Genomic DNA, 17,424 nt, shown 5'->3' on the forward strand with positions numbered 1-17,424 from the left:
CTCAACCATGGGTCATTTTTTGTAGTTTTAAGTAGTGTTGGGGGCTGGAGGTGGTCCTGGGGACCCCAGCAACACATCCATCAAGTTTGAAGTCATTCAAATGAGCAGTTGTTGACGAAATTGAAGAACAAACTATGATTTATTACTATTATGGTGGAGATGCAGAACTGTATGGCTCAATTTTCGTTTGTGCTATTCGAATGGCGTTGCTCCTAAATACTCTCGGACTATGTTTGAGTGTTTGAAATGCTTGAGTCATAGGCTCAAGCAAAGTTTGGACACCATGCTATAGGTTATGCTAACACTGGGACAGTGATTGAGGTCAAGACACCATGGTGTCTTCCTATGTGCACTATTTAACCAACAGTCTGCTCTGTTCAATAAGGTACTTGTTTGTTCTTCTTTTGTAGCAAACAAATGTTTTAATGTTTTAAATGATTAGACAAACCACTGCTGTGTTAGGTTATTGTTAAATAATGACCATTAAAATGATACGTTTTTGGTTCTCCATCTTTCTATGATGTGACACAAGGTTGAATTGTTTATAAATAGACAAACTTACAGGAAAAAACATGAAATACTTTTGATATTTATTTCATGTGCATTGTGCATTTCATCATTCAAACGAATCCCACGTGGCGCAAACACAGTTCATCAATGACTGTGAAGCCGCCCAAATATAAATAAAACTCTTCCTTAGAAATAAATACCAACAGCGAAATTCAAACAGTTTGAGCAGTCATACTGAGAAAAAAAAAAGAACACAAGGACACTGGACATCAGACAAGTTACGTCCATCAAACATTCACGAGCAAATCAAAACCTCTAGGAGACATTTAACTAAACACACACATTTGTTCCCATATCTCTACTCACACTCCTAACACTGACTACATGCACAGTGTTATTGTCTCTGAACAAGCTACACTTCATATTTTTTTATTTCTTTAAAAGCAATAGTTTGAAATGTGGGGAAAGACACTGATTTACTATCTTACAGGTAGAAAAGAAGATTTTTACATCTCTCAAAATTTACCTTGGTAACCTGTCCCTTCCTCTGACAGAGGACAAGCAGAAGCAGTTTCAGTAGTATTGAGTAAAAACTATAAGAAAAGCCGTACCAGAACCTCCTCTGATGGAAAATTGAAACCGAAGGATGCTATTTTGCCACGACTCCAGATGAGGGAACTCTAGTGAGAGTCAAACCCAGTGTTTTCATCTATTCATTGACCTTTAAAAGTTCAGTTTGCATAAATACTTTGAATTGATGTATGAATATTGTACAAAGGCAGCAGTTTGCACACAAAATATTAAGGCCATGTGTAAAATAAAGAGAGTATTCTTACACTGTAATAAAAATAAAAATCATTTTCTCAGTCGAGTGCACTTTTGGGAGAGTGTAGAATGATTTTCCTGAATTGGGCAAAGTTTTTAAAACAATTAAGCATCTTTTTAACAGATTACAGTATCATAAATTTTCCCTCCGGGGGCAAATAAAGTTGTTTTGAATTGAATATTGACAAAAATGAAGGTCAAGAGCTAAACATATTTGTTGGAAGGAGATTCTACTATTCACAACACCTCCAATCCATAGTTAATACGGGAAAAGTAAAGTGACTAAAAATAAACTGGAATTTTGACGAGTCATTATTTTCCTCAATGATTCTTTCCCTCTATGACACCCTTGAGAACAGTGAAATTCATTTGTCACCACTCCCTACAGAACACAAACTGCTTGTTTTGTCTGATCCACAGTGCAAAACCCAAAGAATTTCATTTTACTCTCAAGTTGGAAAGAAAAGCAGAAAAATCTCATCTGAAATCAGCTAATCAGTCATGAAAATATGCAAATTCATTTCAGTTCTTGAAGATCTATCGATCAGTCAACTAATAAATTAATCTCTAATCTGAACGGATTATTTTTCCATTGGTCATCTTGGAGAATTCTATGCTTTAAAAATTAAGCACAAATATTTTATCCATATTAATATTTAACACAGACAAATAAATAGATGAATACTTGTTGACCTGTTTCAGAATCAAAATTGACAATGGCCTTAAACAACAAAGATAATCTACTGTTGAGGTAAAAGGGCTGAATGTAATACTCCTCCAGAACAGAAGCTACAACACGAATGAGTGTTCAAAGGACTTTCCCCTTTCCGATCTCACTCATCTACCACCAGGTCACCTCTCCGGAGATTTAGCCTCCAGGGGGAGTTGTGATCCGCCGAGTTCGCCGTCAGGTCGTTCAGTCCGGGGGGTTGAGAAGCACCAGGTGAAGCCCGGTCAGCTGGTCGTCTGTGTCACACTTTCTTCGTTCCCCGTCCAAGGCCAGCTTATAGCCGAGTTTCCTGGCAGGGAAGAAAACACACGGCTTAGTCGACAGACACTGCAAACGGTAAGCCCTCAACCTGAGGAGCGCCGTCAAGCTGTGTTTATCTGCAGAATACCCAGAGTGCTTTTTAAGAAAAGCTGATCCGCGTTTAGAACCAAGAGATTGAAATAAACAACAACAGGCCTGATACTGGACTATTGAGAAAACATTCATGCTTATATATAAAAACTAATTATGTTTATATTTGATACTGCTACACTTTGTTTGTCAACATTTACATTGAAGCTCTGCAGACACACACACACCTTCAGTGACAAATCGCTCTCCACTCCAGCTGGTCACGGCCACAGTTTCAGAGAAGGAGAGACGGAGGACAGGTGAGGACACATGCAGCTGGATGAATGGTGTCTCCTCTCGGGAGGTGAAGAACATGCCCGTCTTTGAGTGTTTGTGTGTTTACCGACTTCTCTCACCTTCGCCCCTGGATGATGAGCGGGTCCTGAGATTCTTTGAGGTAGAAACTCTGCACAGTGAGAGGCCTGGATGGACTGAACTCCTCTTTCCACCACCACACAGCAATCCCCACCAGCAGCAAACTGAGAACAACTGGGGAGCGTTCACAGACACAGACAGACAGACAGACACATAGACAGAGTTCAGATGCTGCTGACAGAGTCCTGTATTAAACTCTGAGCAGACGAACAAGTGGCCGCTTCGACCGAATTAATGAGGAAATTACAAGATATAGAAAATGTGAAGTCTTTCAGAATCAACAGTGATTCATACAAAGAACATCTAAAAGTAATTTTCCAAACACGTAAACAAGTATAATAATACATTTTCCTGGTCAAGTCTCTACATTCAAACACATCACGTGATACATAAGGCACATCAAGTTTAAAAAAAAATTTAAATACCTGAGGACACACGCCTTATTTCCTGGTGCCCTGTTTTTTTCTTGTGTTTATTTAGCAAAGCTTCAGTCTGCTTCTTCAAAGCTTTTATTAGTTTGTTTAAAGAATCAATATTTGATTATGAGTCACTGTTGTGTTAAGACATTCGTGACATGTGGTGGCTGTTCAAACACACGTCTGTTATTGTTGTTTTAGCAGGGTTGACTTGGAATGACAGGACAGTATTTGCCTTCATCAGCAATGTGTCCTGCTGTCAAGACTGAGGACGGAGAGAACAAAGGATTCTTACTGATGAGGGAGAGGATTCCGGTGAATGTGGGATCAGATAAACTCGAGGCAGGAACAGAGCGAGAGACAGCAGGTGTTTCTTGAGAATCATTTTGTCCAGTGTCTGGAAGAACGCAGGTGAACTTCGGACTCTCGAGCAGCAGGTCCACCACACACTGGTGCCGGCACACCGCCCCGGCACGTCCACACACAGACCACCCTGAGAACAAGCAGCATGTGGTCAGTTGAGATGAACCAGTGATCACGAGGTGACCATATATATATATACCCTGTTTTATTTAATCACACCTAAACAAAAACCGTAAAACAAATTATGAAATGTGAGACTTATGTAAAAGAACTGTCCTTGACCATACCATGGGGCTGGAGGACGGGCTGAACCACGACCACACCCCCCGGAGACGTTACGTTTGTCAGCAGTGCTCGAAGTTGGCTGCCGTTGTGCTTGTTTGCTCTGCAGATGGAGTGCGTGACTTCTTCACTCCAATACACAAAACCCTGTGTGGAATCAGAGAGAGAGCAAGCAGGAGCCGTTTCACAACAGAAGTGGGAGAAAGGATTTGATCCCTCTCAGTTAAAGGTTGAGTGATATATCGTGGGTTTTCTTAGGCTTCCTCCCACAGTTCGAATACATGCAGATCAGGGCTGGGTTGATTGCAGCCTCTAAAATCGACAGTCGTTGTGAGTGTGGAGGATTTTTTTTTACCTCAAACACAGCCAGTCCGAAGGGTTGGTCCAGATAACCATTAGACTCTACCACTGTTTTACGATCACGGCCTTCAAAATTTACTCTGGAGATGCTTCTCTGGTCAGCCCAGTACAGCAGCTGACGAGGCATATCTAGGAACCAAGGACACAGTAAACAGGATTGCTGAGGGACTCGAACATGTTCAAATACATTCAGCTTACCTGTGACGGCTGTCAGGCCTCACAGATACTGTTTTAAAGTATAGGCTAGGGTTTATTTTGTAATTTGTACTTGCCAAAACAAGTATAGAAAAGAAAAAGTATGGAGAATAGAGATTTAAAACCTTCTGCAAGTTCCACAGAGACTGAACACTTCTGTGATATGCATCACAACATACCTACAGAAAGGGCACCAGGGCAGCGTATCGAGGAAGTGACCAGGGCCACAGTGTCACGGCCGTCCAAGCCAGATCTCTCGATCTTCGGGAAGCTGCCACATTGAGCCCAGAAGAGAAACCTGAGAAAACAAAATGAGTTCCTGATAAGATACTTGTCTCATCGCATACAATTGTTCTCTAATAAATTTGTACTTCTTTGTACATTGGATCATTCAAATGAAGATCAATTTTAAACTGAGAATAGTATTTTGAAACCCCAACCTATGTCCAACCAGAAATTCAGAAATCAGGAAATTCTGACGGGGTGAACGAAATAGACGTGATTGGCAGATTCAAATGGCACAGGATAGAGTTGACCAATTGGATGGGCAGAGTAGAAACTTATAGTTCTGAGCTCGGTTAACAAACTGTTAAAGAAAGTGAAGAAAACCCTGATGCGGTCCACCACCGAAATTGATTATTTTCTGACCCATAATGCATCCTTCCACCAGGTTTTGTGTTAATCTGTCCAGTAGCTTTTGCGTAACACTGCGAACTAACAGACTGACGGATGAAAACATAACCTCCGTGTTGAAGGTAAAGAAATGTAAATGTGTGTGTAGCTCTACCCTCTGAGAGGATCCACAGCCACAGCAGAAGGTTTGTCCAGGCCTGTGATGAGCGGACGCTGTGTCGAACCATCCAGCAGGCCGACGTTCACCGAACCACTCTCCACGCCGGACCAGTAGAGGAGCTGGTGGATCCAGTCCACAGCCAGGCCCGACACCGAACCTTTAACTTTCAGCAGCAATGTGGCGTCCTGTGGTTTTCCATCCATGGAGACCCTGAGAAACCAAGAAGTGAACCTGGTGAACTTTGTGAGCATGTTTTCCCTGAGAGCCATGTTTTGCCGAGCCAAACAGAACTGTGGCTGGAAGGTAAGACTGCATCTACTTTGGGATTGCAGATTGTTTTATTGACTTTCCTCTTGGCTTTGGTCAATGACGACGTGTGTGGTGGCTGCAGACGCTAGCGCTCCACTCTGGTACCTGTATATAGCACCTCGTCCTCGCCGGGCCCAGTACAGTGTGCGGTTTGAGGCCAAAGCCGCCACAGGCCCCGGCCCTGATAAATGTGGGGCCAGTTCCCTGTGCTCTGTGCCAGTCACGCTCATCCATTGTGCTCCTTCAGAGGAGATGAAAACCACCTCAGCCTGATTTCCTGGAAAAGCCAACAACAAAATGAAAAGGTCTGTGCTTAAAATGCTCCAGGTAGTACAGGGGCACACACACACACACACACACATACAGACACACACATACAGACGGGTTGTTCACCTTTGGCTTTGCACTCTCTGGTGGTTGGATTCATGCTGTAGCCCTCGAGGCAGTCACAGGCGAAGCTGCCGTTCCCGTGAACACACAGTTGATCGCACACATCAGTCTTCAGGCATGTGTCCACCTCTACATGAACGAACAGATACTAGTTTTTATTTTTCCACATTTTCTTTTGGAGATATAAACTTCAGGCGGCCGCTCACCCTCGCACTGACTGTCCCCGACCAGCCTCATGTTCTCTGGGCAGTGGCAGACGAAACCCATCTTCAGGTCCTCGCAGCCATGAGAGCAGCCCCCGTTGTTTACCAGACACTCATTCTGATCTGCAGGAGCAAAAACAGAATAAAAAAACCTTAAATGCTTTTGTGCAGTGCAAATTTGAACATCTGCAACATCTGTCATTAAGGAGCATAAGGTCAGAAGCTGCTGAGCGGCTGCTGCAGGGACCTGTTTTGCCACGTGAATATCTCTGTGTAATTATCCTGATTCTTAAAAGGTGATGATAGATGTCATCATTCACCTCAGCATCTAGGCCACGCCTCCACAGACTGACGCCTTGTCACTTGTCTTAAACCCTTTGTGGGGGGCTTTGCTGTTGGAGGCATTAAGACATGCAGACACGTTAGCAGGCAGATAGTGGCTTCTGTGAGTCAGTGGTTCGACCCCCAGCTGCAGACTGCTTGCCGATGTGTCCATGAGCAAGACACCCTACTCACACATGATGACAGTGTGTGAATGGTGTGGTCGAAAAAGAGCTGTACATAAAAGTGCTGTATGAATGTGTGAATGTGTCATTACACAAAATACTTATAATAGCAAATATGCATTTGTGCGATTTACCAACTGCCTCAAATCAAACTATTGTTTCTCTCTACACCTTCAATCCAGTGGGACTGGAACTCCTGCTGCTGTTTAATTACGTTTGTCTGTTCCATCTATTGACCGAGGCGTTGCTGTGCAGGAATTTGAATAACAGCTCATCCAGGTTGGGCGAAAACATAAACATAACATGAGAAGAAATTCCATCACCACAACGTAATTAATAGGCAGTGTCTTGTTTTGGGCCTAGCCACCACAAACCAGCAGAGAATCTTCCATGTTTCAGACATGAACTCCATGAACGGAGAAACATTTTACTAAATTTGTTTGATGGGACTTTGCCGACCCCCATTGATGTTGCATGCAGGTGGTTGAGCAACTCAGCAGCTCAGCAATAAAAAGTAGGGTTGTTGGTTCTATTCCTAGCACCTCTGCTACATGTGGAGAAATTGAGAAGCCAGTGAGCTCAAGCTTCCGAAAAATGTGAGCTGCTTTGGACAGAGGTGTAAGTTTTATCCAACACAGTCAGTGGAGGCAGCAGAAATGAAAGAGTGAGATCACATCACTCACCACAGCTGTCCTCGTCGCTGCCGTCAGAGCAGTCGGGAGCGTGGTCACACCTCCAGGCCCGGCTGATGCAACGCCCGTCTCCACACGGAAACTCGGAAGCTGCACATGTGCGAGAGCTCTGTGGCCGAGGCTGGGTCCACCCACACAGCTCCGGGGTCTCATCCCGTCCGTCCTTGCAGTCGGCCCGTCCATCACACAGCTCGCCTCTGGCCAGGCAAACGTCCAACGGACCGCAGGAGAAGAGGCCCGCGGTGCAGATCTGGCAGGATGCCTCGTCGCTGCCGTCGCCACAGTCGTCGACGCCGTTGCATAAGAAACGTGTGGATATGCACCGTCTGCTGCGGCATGTGAATTCATCCTTCTTACACCACACATGACCTGTGAAGACAGAGGGGTGCCGCGTTAATTCAATCTGAGCAAGAAACTCTTCACTGCCGATACAAACTCAACGACTTTGACAAACGTGTGTTATCACAGCACGTGTTTCAACCTTTAACTTGAAATTCTTGGCAACATGTCAGAGTTGGAACCGATCCAGGAGTCTAATCTGTCAGGGCTTTGAAAGCTTAACGAGTTTAAACCGAGTTCAATCATTTCAACAAGGGCGGCTGAAGCTGTCCTCCAACCAGGAGGTCGGCAGTTCGATCCCCGGTCTCCCCCATCTGCATACCGAGAAATGCTGCTAAGATGCACTGTATGTAATAATGTAGTCTGAAAAAGCACTTTATGAATACAACACCAAAACCATTTTCCACTTCTCATAGATTGTCAAGTGCAAAACACACACACACACACACACACACACACACACACACACACACACACACACACACACACACACACACACACACACACACACACACACACACACACACACACACACACACACACACACACACACACACACACACACACACACACACTGCATTTTCCTGGCAGATAGTCAAAGCAGCGACTTTCAGGTCTAAATCTCCAATCTGTAAGTAACCCCTACTAATAAATATTCCTTCAGCCACATTAACAATGTTAACGTTTAACACATTAAATCCTTTTAAATAAAATTTTCTTTGAGACTCAAAAGGTTGCTCTGAACAGTAAGTCGCTCTTGAATGTATCCCTCAACAGGAACAAAACTCCACTTTGTGTGTATAGTTTTATAAGTAGAATTAAGATTCAACAAAAACAATAAGTTTATAATAAATTTAAGACTGTGCAACTTTTTACTTTGGAAACAGCTTCAAAATGAGTTGGACTTGGAATGGAGGGAATGTTTCCTCTTTCAGAATCAGAACCACAAGTTCAAGAGCAGTACTCAACTGTGAGTTAAAAACACTAAGAAGTCGTTTATCTCTAATATTTCGAGAGGAAACATGTAAAATATGAAGAATTCTGAACAGAGTTTGGTGGATTTGTTGCAGGCGCAGCTCGTCTGAGTCAGGAAGGATCATGGGTAATATCCACTCTTCAGTTGTTGTTGGGATTTGTTTTTCTCTACATGAAAACCCCTTCAATGCTCGGCCAACGAGCACTAGAGATTTAAATCACACTGCCTGGCTGCAGAGGGCGCTGTTGCTCAGGAACTAGACAACTAACAACAGTTACAAGTTGTTCATTCACACGTATCATTCAGGAAGTTCTGCTTTGAAACAGTCCTCTTCTTTTTGTTGTGTTTGAAGAATCAGCGACTACTTACTTGTATTGGGTTTTGAACACTGTTTACCCCTGAGACTCCAAAAGGGTTTTGGGCTCCAACACTTTACCCCCCCCCCCCTCAATTTGCAAGGTGGTGAGTACATAATGAGTACATTTTCATTATCCTTTGAACTATCCCTTTAACATTTGATCTGTGCTGCGGGCGTGGACCTGTCTGTGTATGTGTGTACTTTTGGGAAGACGTGTAATTGCATGAATGGTGCGGTGCTTATGATGGCGTCATCTTCACGCACATACACTTCGTCATCACCTGTGTGTGTCAGGAAGGGTGAACGTGGCCAGCGTGGTACTCACTGCAGTGTTGTTCGTCCGAACCATCGTCACAGTCTGCACGTCCATCGCACAACGTCGACCTCGGCATGCACGAGCCATCGCCGCACTTAAACTCCAGCTGCAAGAGGCAGCCGGGCAGAGAGTGGCCTGCAGCACCTGACACACGTGCAAATGTACAGTTCACTTTCAGAGTGTAAATCACACAAAATCAAGTACACAACAATATCATCCAAAGTGTTCACAAGTAAGGAATCAGGAAACGGGAGAGGTGAAGCCTTCAGAAGCAGGACGCAGCTTGACATAATGATAAACAACCATGAAGAATATATGATGACTTGGAGTTTACGGTCATGTGATGCCTGTCAGGCGGGACTGAAGATAACATGTACTGTCGCTTTTCTTCATTCAATCCATGAAATATTATTTGTAAAGCCCATATTCGCAAATTAGAATGTTGCCTAATGGGGGCTTCACTCATGTTTAAAAACATTTGACATAAAAAAAACACCAAAACTGCAACAATATAATAATAATGATGATACTAATGGACTTTTATTGAGGCACCTGCATTAAGATAAGTGCATGTCACTGTCAAAGTCCCCTTATCGCGTTGACTTTAGTCACTCGGCGCAAACAGAGGTGAGCTCCTGTCCTCGTCACTCTCCTCCGACACAACACGGGACACGCGGAGCTTCTTACCGCGGCTGGGACGCCACCGCACCGAGCCGAGCAGAAGGAACCAGACTGCGAGGTGCACCATGCTGGACGTGTCCTCCACGCTGACTCTGTATGGAAGGTCCTCCACCTCCAGCTCCAGCTCCACCGCCGCCGCTGCTGCTGCTGATGATGAGATACACGCGGTCGCACAGATATGACGTCAGAGGCGCTCACGGCCAAACTGCAGGTCTGTGAATGAAGGACTGTGCACTTTCCTCACTACTTTGAACACTTGACTTATTTTAATTAACGAATTCATTAGCGTCAGAAAATCAGTTGTATAAAATATATGTATATTAACAAGACAAAAAAAGCGTTATGTCATTATATAAATATTTCATTTTAAGATAATGAGCGTGGGGGCATTGGACTTATACATTTTATATACAAATATCGACATTGATATTACTGAAGAATTCACTTTGTGTATTTTGTAAGGAAAAACTAAACTTACTGATGAACAAAATGTAAATATTGTTGAGAAGGTCATAAATTACTCAATCTGGATGCAGAGCAGCAGACGACAATTGTTTTGTACGTAAGAAGAGTTCATTCATCCGAATAGAAGACTCAAAACTATTAAAAAGCAATATCACAAGACCTCCACTGAACTTATCCGGTACCATAGAGACACGTGATATATGAGCACTTTCTCTTTTACACATTTCTTGACCTCATAAACACTATTTGTAATGAGTGAGATTCTATACCAAGAGCTTTTGTACTAATAGGTTTCCCAACTGGCCTCCGATTGACAGACAGGTTTTCTATTAATATACCACATGTCCCTCCAATACAGTCTTCTAGTGCAGTGATTCTCAAATTGGGGTACGCGTACCCCTGGGGGTACTTGAAGGTACTCCAGGGGGTACTTGAAATTTTTTTTAATTATATTTAAAATTAGCATCCATTCAAAAATCCTTGAAAAATTGTTATTTAACAAATATTCAATAAAATATAAGTGTAAGTTCATGAACTAAATTTTATATTCAGTAGGCTTTTCAATTTAATTATCCTAAAAAAACAGAGTCTCCCCCATACCGATGGTTTGACCCAACCTGGCACACGCCACCTGTCATCACCTGTCATCACCTGCCTTGAAAACTTCAAAAATGGAGTCGAGTTGAAGTGCAGCAGCAATGCTGCTGAAACACGGAGGGACAAGCGCCAAAGAAGGCGAAACCAGAGAAGAGAGCCTTCTCTAAACAACACCGTGAGAGCTAGTGCCTCTTCGGAGGGGCGCTAAAATGGAAAAGTTTTCCGTTGTGAAGTTAATGATTCATAACAATAAGTCCGCGTCTCTACCGGTACCCTTTCAAAATAAAAGCATGTAATACAAAAGCGGAAATTAAATTGTATGACCCTAAAGCGAGCAAATATGTCACAATAAAATAACAGAAAGACACTTCAATAATATTAACAATAACATAGATTGGGTTATTTACACTTTATGTTTTTTCTGTGGGGAGAGATTAGCCAGCAGTGGTATTAAGCCACCACATCTTCAGCGGTATCTCCAGACAAAACATGAAAGTCATGTTGGTAAGCCACCTGAGTTTTTTAAGAGGAAACTTTCTGAATTCAGGTCATCTCAAGACACGATGCGAAAAGCCTCCCCAAAGCAAACGGAAACAAGCTACCTGTCAGTATTCTTTTCAATCCTTAAAGAAGATATTTTAAGATGATGAATATTAAAAAAATATGCTTTGAGCTAATCTTTTATTTAAAACTAAGTTAATGATTTATTTTTTGGGAAGAAGTGTTTAGCTATAATTAAGTGTTTAAGTTCAGTTTGAGAACATATCTTTATTATGATCCCAAAAGAGGTCACTTTAAGTTGATAATTATTTTGAGGTGCACAAATCTTATTTATATTGAGATAATAATAAAAGTCTTTAGTTATTTTATATCTTTTTATTTCGTAATAGTTCAAGAGAGACCACTACAAATGAGCAATGTTATGGACATTGATGGAGTTTTAAATTTGAATGTGTCTAGTTACAAGGCTTAATAAATCACATTACATCTTTCTTTCAACCAAAAATACTTTGCGCTGGTTAGGGGGTACTCGGCAGAATTTTTTCTTCGAAGGGGGTACTTCACTGAAAAAAGGTTGAGAACCACTGTTCTAGTGAACTTAATTCCAGGCGTTTTTTCAAATATCCTCTTGAGTAAGTGTCTTTGTCCTCTGAACACAGGAATGGTAACAGAGAAAGAGGAGCATCAGAAAGAAACCGTTGTTGGATGTGTTTGATTTGATCTCCACACAATAATAACAGGTATATGGAAATGGAACATTATGTTTTTTTGGATGAAAATTAATTACCTTGGCACCTGGAGGAACTCCCATCATGCACCGAACACTCTGTGTCTCTGCCACACCCCCTCAGTCATTTACATGGCACTACTATTTCACTCCCATATTTTGTGAAACCAATGAAACTTGACATGCAGACAGTGGGGGTCCCCATGAACGGGAGTGACGGGAAATATCTGGTTTCAAGACTCTTTCGAAAATATTATGTAATATGAGCAATTTATGAGTACCATAATAAAAAAAGTAGCCAAATTTGCTGTAAATTTTCTCAGAACTTCTAAAGTAAAGTGTTCCGAACCTTGACATGTAGACAGTGGGGCTCACCATGAACAAGAGCGAGGCAAAACATCTGCGTCACCACTCAAATATTTAATATGAGGTCCTCCCCTCTTTCAACCACAACACCACAGAGGATCAAACTGTTGATCTGGCACACATCTATTGAGTCTTCAACTTTTCCACATTGTTTACACCCAGTAAGTCTATTTGCACAGTTGACAATGATGCTTCACCATCCATTACATATTTGTTCAGCTCATTATGAAACCAGAATAACCCCTTGGACAAACCACTTAAACAAAGGACACATTTTATTCACACTTTCTATCGTACAGGATACAGACAGCATGTGCTGTGGTTTAGGCCTCTACAGCCGCACCGGATAGAGAAATGAGGCTGTTGGCGCTGAAGGAGTTTGTCCTGCTGCTCAGAGGTACGGCTCGTCTGTGGAGAGTGGTGGATCTATATATACAGCGCCTGGAGTCACTGGAGGCTTTGGGGCTTCAGCAACTTGGCTAGAAGAGATTTAAAAAAAATACATTTACAAACAATCAGCTAAAACTGCAAATACACATTGGCGCATGCTCAGGCGTGTGAGCTGCGCTGCTGTTCTAGAGTCCAGGTCTAGCCCATCGTCTCTGTTCACAGCACAATAGACATGGACAATGATTTTTTTCACCACAGTTTCAATCTCTGTCAAATATGTCAAACATAGATATTTAGAACACTTCCTGTACATAATTTCAAAGTAAAAGCAAGCCACTCTTTTGGTTTAAGAAGATTTTGTATCTTATTGTAGGAGCAGAAGATGCTGCCTTTTTTTCAAGGAATTACAGTAGTCTGCTCTGCTGCAGACACATGCCTGGGTGAACAGCAGATGGCTGCGAGACGTAACAGATGAGGGGCGCAGCCATCACGTAGTGCTCATGTAGCCAGTGTCGCCCAGGCATCACTGCAGCTCCTCTTACTTTAACTTTGACCATTTCTGCTATCTCATTCTCTGTTGATGATATTCACTTAGTAAACACCTCATTTAAATGCATTTGCTGTGTTGTGAAGCAAATCGTTTTTTTCTTGTTACCAGTCTGCTTTCATTTTAACAGAACACTTCATGTGTTAGTACTTCCCAGTAAAAGCTCTCCAAACAGCAAATTAAACATGCCCTTTAGCATATAGTAACAACAGGAAGTGCTTGAATCACTGTCTGCTTATCAGGCTTAACTATGTTAAGGCATTTATCTCTCCGCCAAGGAGGTTATGTTTTAATTTGCATTTGTTTGTTTGTCTTTTCGTTAGCATCATATATTTATATATACTGGACAGATTGGTGGAAGGATGCAGTATGGGTAAGGGAAGAACCTGCTAAAATATAGAGTGGATCAAGACCAGGGGGCAGATTCAGGAATTTTTGTTCATTTTCTAGGTAAAATGTTCAGTATGTTTCAATCAGAATAACATCGTTATACAGTTACAAACAAACAATTACTGCATACAGAAAGGCAGAGATTATATTATTTACCTGCCAGCAGTGAGAGCCTTCTGTGATGACATGATGACTGTGGCAGGTACTGACAGTCTGCGTCCATCTCTGCTGAAGTAGTAGTTGCTGGCGAACTTGTGGCTTGGGCCAACAGGCAGTTTGGGCGGCGGCTGTGTCCTACAGAAAATATAGTACTTTCAACTTGTAGCTACAGCAAATAACAGAATGGGGGGGGGGGGGGTGCATATAGATTACATTTCATGTTTGGAAGAGGAGGGTGAGGTGAGGGGTATTCAGCTTAAGATGCAACTTCACCCCCTTTTACAGTTGGAGTGGTAATGATCCTCTAAGAAGCATCACTCAATCCTGATTTCTGCTCATTCAGAGCTTTTATTAATGCAGCAGTTGTGTCTTTTTCAACAGTGTTTATTCAAACAAGGCAACTCCTGATTCACCTACAGCATAGGTATCAGTATGGATTAGCATCCATTAGTTCTCCCAGGGTCAATACCACAGCTGTCGGTGGGTCTCACCTCTTTGCGACCTCCTCATATCGCAGCTGGAGTTTGGTTTGCAGCTCCCGCTGAAAAAGTTTCAAAGTCATGTCATTAACAGAGCAGACTCATCACAGGAACAGTGTGTGCACAGCCCTCCAGCTAGCTCCTCAATGCTACATGCTAACTAACACTGGCAGGATACATTACGCCTGTGGGGAGCTTTCCCAGCGGTGATAAACCTGTGTAACAATCACTCAACGTCCTGACTTCAGTTTAAAGTCTGTGTCTTACCCCTGCTAAGAAGTTTCGCAGCCTCTGGATGATTTTGGTGGCCGTCGCCATGTTTGCTGTTGTGAAGGACACGGAGCTTCGTCTGTGGTGGTTGAGGGGAGCCTCTCAGCACGTGGCTGCCCCCTGGAGGAGTCGGAGGAGAACTGCAGCGGTACGCTCTCATTCCATGCGAGTCATTTACACCATAGATATATATATATATATATATAAAGGCTTTATACACTTTAGACTTTATATATATCTATGATTTACACCCTCAGCAAGCTCTCAAATAGTGTTGCCTTCCAAGTGGACATCTTTCTCTCTGTCTTCCACATGCATGGCTCCTCTTTTTCATCCTGAGATACTTGGATTCAGTTTGTTCCGTGTGAGAAAAGTCATCAACAGAATGCTCTCTGTGAACTTCTTGGACATTTTCCTGCAGTATTCTCACTTTCTGACATTTTACCAGAGGGCTGGAACTAAAAGATCTACAAAATGTTCTTAGAAACAGACCCAGACATCTGTGCTCTCACATAAAGCCCCTCTAGGAAATGTCAGGACTTCAGTGCATGTTTTTTTTTTTCATTCTTGTGTTCAAACTGGTTGATATTGCCGTTTTAATAAGATTAACTCCAACGATGCTTTCAAAAAGCTGAGTCAAATAAAAAAAAAAATCTAAATTGAAGCAGCAGAGGCCAGAACTGTTTAATTGTCCACCCACTGAAGAGCCAGCAGAGGGCAGTAGAGCAGTCCTCATCCTTCTCTCTCTGTTGACATGTGGACTAGGCTCATGAACTGGTCTCTGTCCTGTTCCATCAGTGACCAGCGGGAAATGTGACAAAGTAGCGCGTGTAGATCTTTATGAACTTCTACTGTTGTCTTGATAAATCATTGTTTTAGTAATAAATAAGCAAATAAAGAAAAATGTAGATTCTCTGTGGTATTGGATTGTTGGTCTGGTGTCACCTCACAGATCTGTGGGGAAAGAGTTTGGTACGGTCACTTTTTTTTCGTGATCGCACCTCTTAGCTAGGATCGGCCTCAGCTCGTTTTCTTAGTTTGTTTGTTAGTTTTTTTAAAACATTTTTGTTGATTTCCCAGGGAATAATTCATGTGTCTTGATGGAAACAATCGGGGGGATTTAAAGTACTGGTTTCTATGAGTGTGTCAAATTTGGTCCAGATTGAATTTAAGGGAATGTTGGGCATTGGGTGAGGTATGTGCACTTCAATTCTATGACATATATAAGTCGTTCCTACACATTCCTATGTGTTCAAACTGTGCTAACAGTTACTTCACCAAAATACATTTACATCAGTTGCTTCCCCTGTCACTTCTAATGAAAGAACTTTGGGGCATGAGCTTGATCCAGTCTGGTGGAAACTGAATGATTTCAAGAAGTCCAATTGGATTTCAGGGAGAGAACTCGAAATTGACTGGTCATCAGCTGATTAGAAGAAAAAAAAGGCTGATTACTAAAAAGATGCTTCTGATCCTTTCCTGCCAGTTGACAGGTGATATATGCCAACATCAGCAGGCTAACGTGCTCACAAAGACAAGACCTACATGCACATGTTTAGCAGCTATAATGTTCACCATGCTCACTATCTTGGTTTAGCGTATTACAATGCTAAAAATTACATCACATTACATGTCATTTAGCTGATGCTCTCATCCAAAGCGACTTACAATTAGCATTCATTAGGGGCCATTTTGAGGGGCGTTCAGCATCTTGGCCATGGACACTTCAGTGTGGACTGGGGTTCGAGCTGCCAATCTTTCTGGTTAGAGGACAACTGCTCTACCCCCTCGGCCACACCCGCCCCAAGCATGTAGCGAGAAACCACTGTGAGAACAGTCCATGACTGATGCACAAAAGATGGTGAGATAACCATCAAACAGAATTCAATGAACTGAAAGAATGTCACTCACCACTGTGCGATAGACAAGTACAATGTGTATCTTAAATCTAACTGCACCTAAGTGATTGATAAACAATCTTGTACATTGTCTGTCTCTAATCCAGAGGTAACCAGCCTGTTGGTCTGCGTTCCGTCCGATGTTCACCGCAAAAATGAACAAAGGAAATCTCTCAGCACACTGTCAATGCTTAATAGTACATACATCACATACATAACGGTACCTAACTACAGTGGCAGAAGTGTTTATATTATTTTACATCCCACCGCAAGGACTTAAGAATTGAGACACAACTCTTAATTCTTGAATTCAGGTGTTTCATTCAATCCCATTGCCATTGTTTGGATTCGTTTCAGGGAAGGTAAATCTTAATGCTTCACCTTACCAAGGCGTTTGGGACAGTTCTATGCTTCCGGCATATTGTGTTAACAAAGGGCCTTTTCTGTTCCAGCATGGCTCTGCCCCAGTGCACAAAGCGAGGTCAATAAAGACATGGCTGGTGTGAGTTAGGTTTGGAAGTGGTTGACCGGACCGCACAGAGCCCTGACCTCAGCCCCGTCAAGCAACCTTGGGAAGAACTAGAAAGAAGATTATGAGCAAGGCCCTCTCTTCGTGGGACATCAGT

The 17,424-nt window shown here is 42.5% G+C and overlaps 2 protein-coding genes across 3 annotated transcripts; both read right to left on the reverse strand.

Annotated features, from left to right (window-relative positions):
- Positions 1-573: 573 nt before the first annotated feature.
- Positions 574-10,159, reverse strand: LOC133960595 (very low-density lipoprotein receptor-like). 2 transcript variants are annotated; one of them, XM_062395330.1, is made up of 14 exons: positions 10,016-10,159; positions 9,338-9,472; positions 7,331-7,708; positions 6,145-6,264; positions 5,942-6,067; positions 5,654-5,825; positions 5,234-5,449; positions 4,626-4,744; positions 4,247-4,380; positions 3,897-4,038; positions 3,542-3,739; positions 2,812-2,944; positions 2,644-2,672; positions 574-2,354 (listed from the first exon to the last, which is right to left on the reverse strand). In XM_062395330.1, the coding sequence occupies exons 1-14, from the start codon at positions 10,074-10,076 to the stop codon at positions 2,290-2,292; spliced, it is 2,028 nt and encodes a 675-aa protein (XP_062251314.1). In that variant the 5' UTR covers positions 10,077-10,159; the 3' UTR covers positions 574-2,289. The 2 variants fall into 2 exon arrangements, with proteins under 2 accessions (XP_062251314.1, XP_062251313.1); XM_062395329.1 differs by lacking the exon at positions 2,644-2,672.
- A 2,763-nt stretch (positions 10,160-12,922) lies between these two features.
- On the reverse strand, positions 12,923-15,056 carry ndufa7 (NADH:ubiquinone oxidoreductase subunit A7). The gene is made up of 4 exons (XM_062396188.1): positions 14,898-15,056; positions 14,643-14,692; positions 14,149-14,286; positions 12,923-13,144 (listed from the first exon to the last, which is right to left on the reverse strand). The coding sequence occupies exons 1-4, from the start codon at positions 14,946-14,948 to the stop codon at positions 13,057-13,059; spliced, it is 327 nt and encodes a 108-aa protein (XP_062252172.1). The 5' UTR covers positions 14,949-15,056; the 3' UTR covers positions 12,923-13,056.
- Positions 15,057-17,424: the final 2,368 nt, after the last annotated feature.

The sequence above is a fragment of the Platichthys flesus genome, chromosome 9 (genome assembly GCF_949316205.1).
Source record: "Platichthys flesus chromosome 9, fPlaFle2.1, whole genome shotgun sequence".
NCBI classification, from domain to species: domain Eukaryota; kingdom Metazoa; phylum Chordata; class Actinopteri; order Pleuronectiformes; family Pleuronectidae; genus Platichthys; species Platichthys flesus.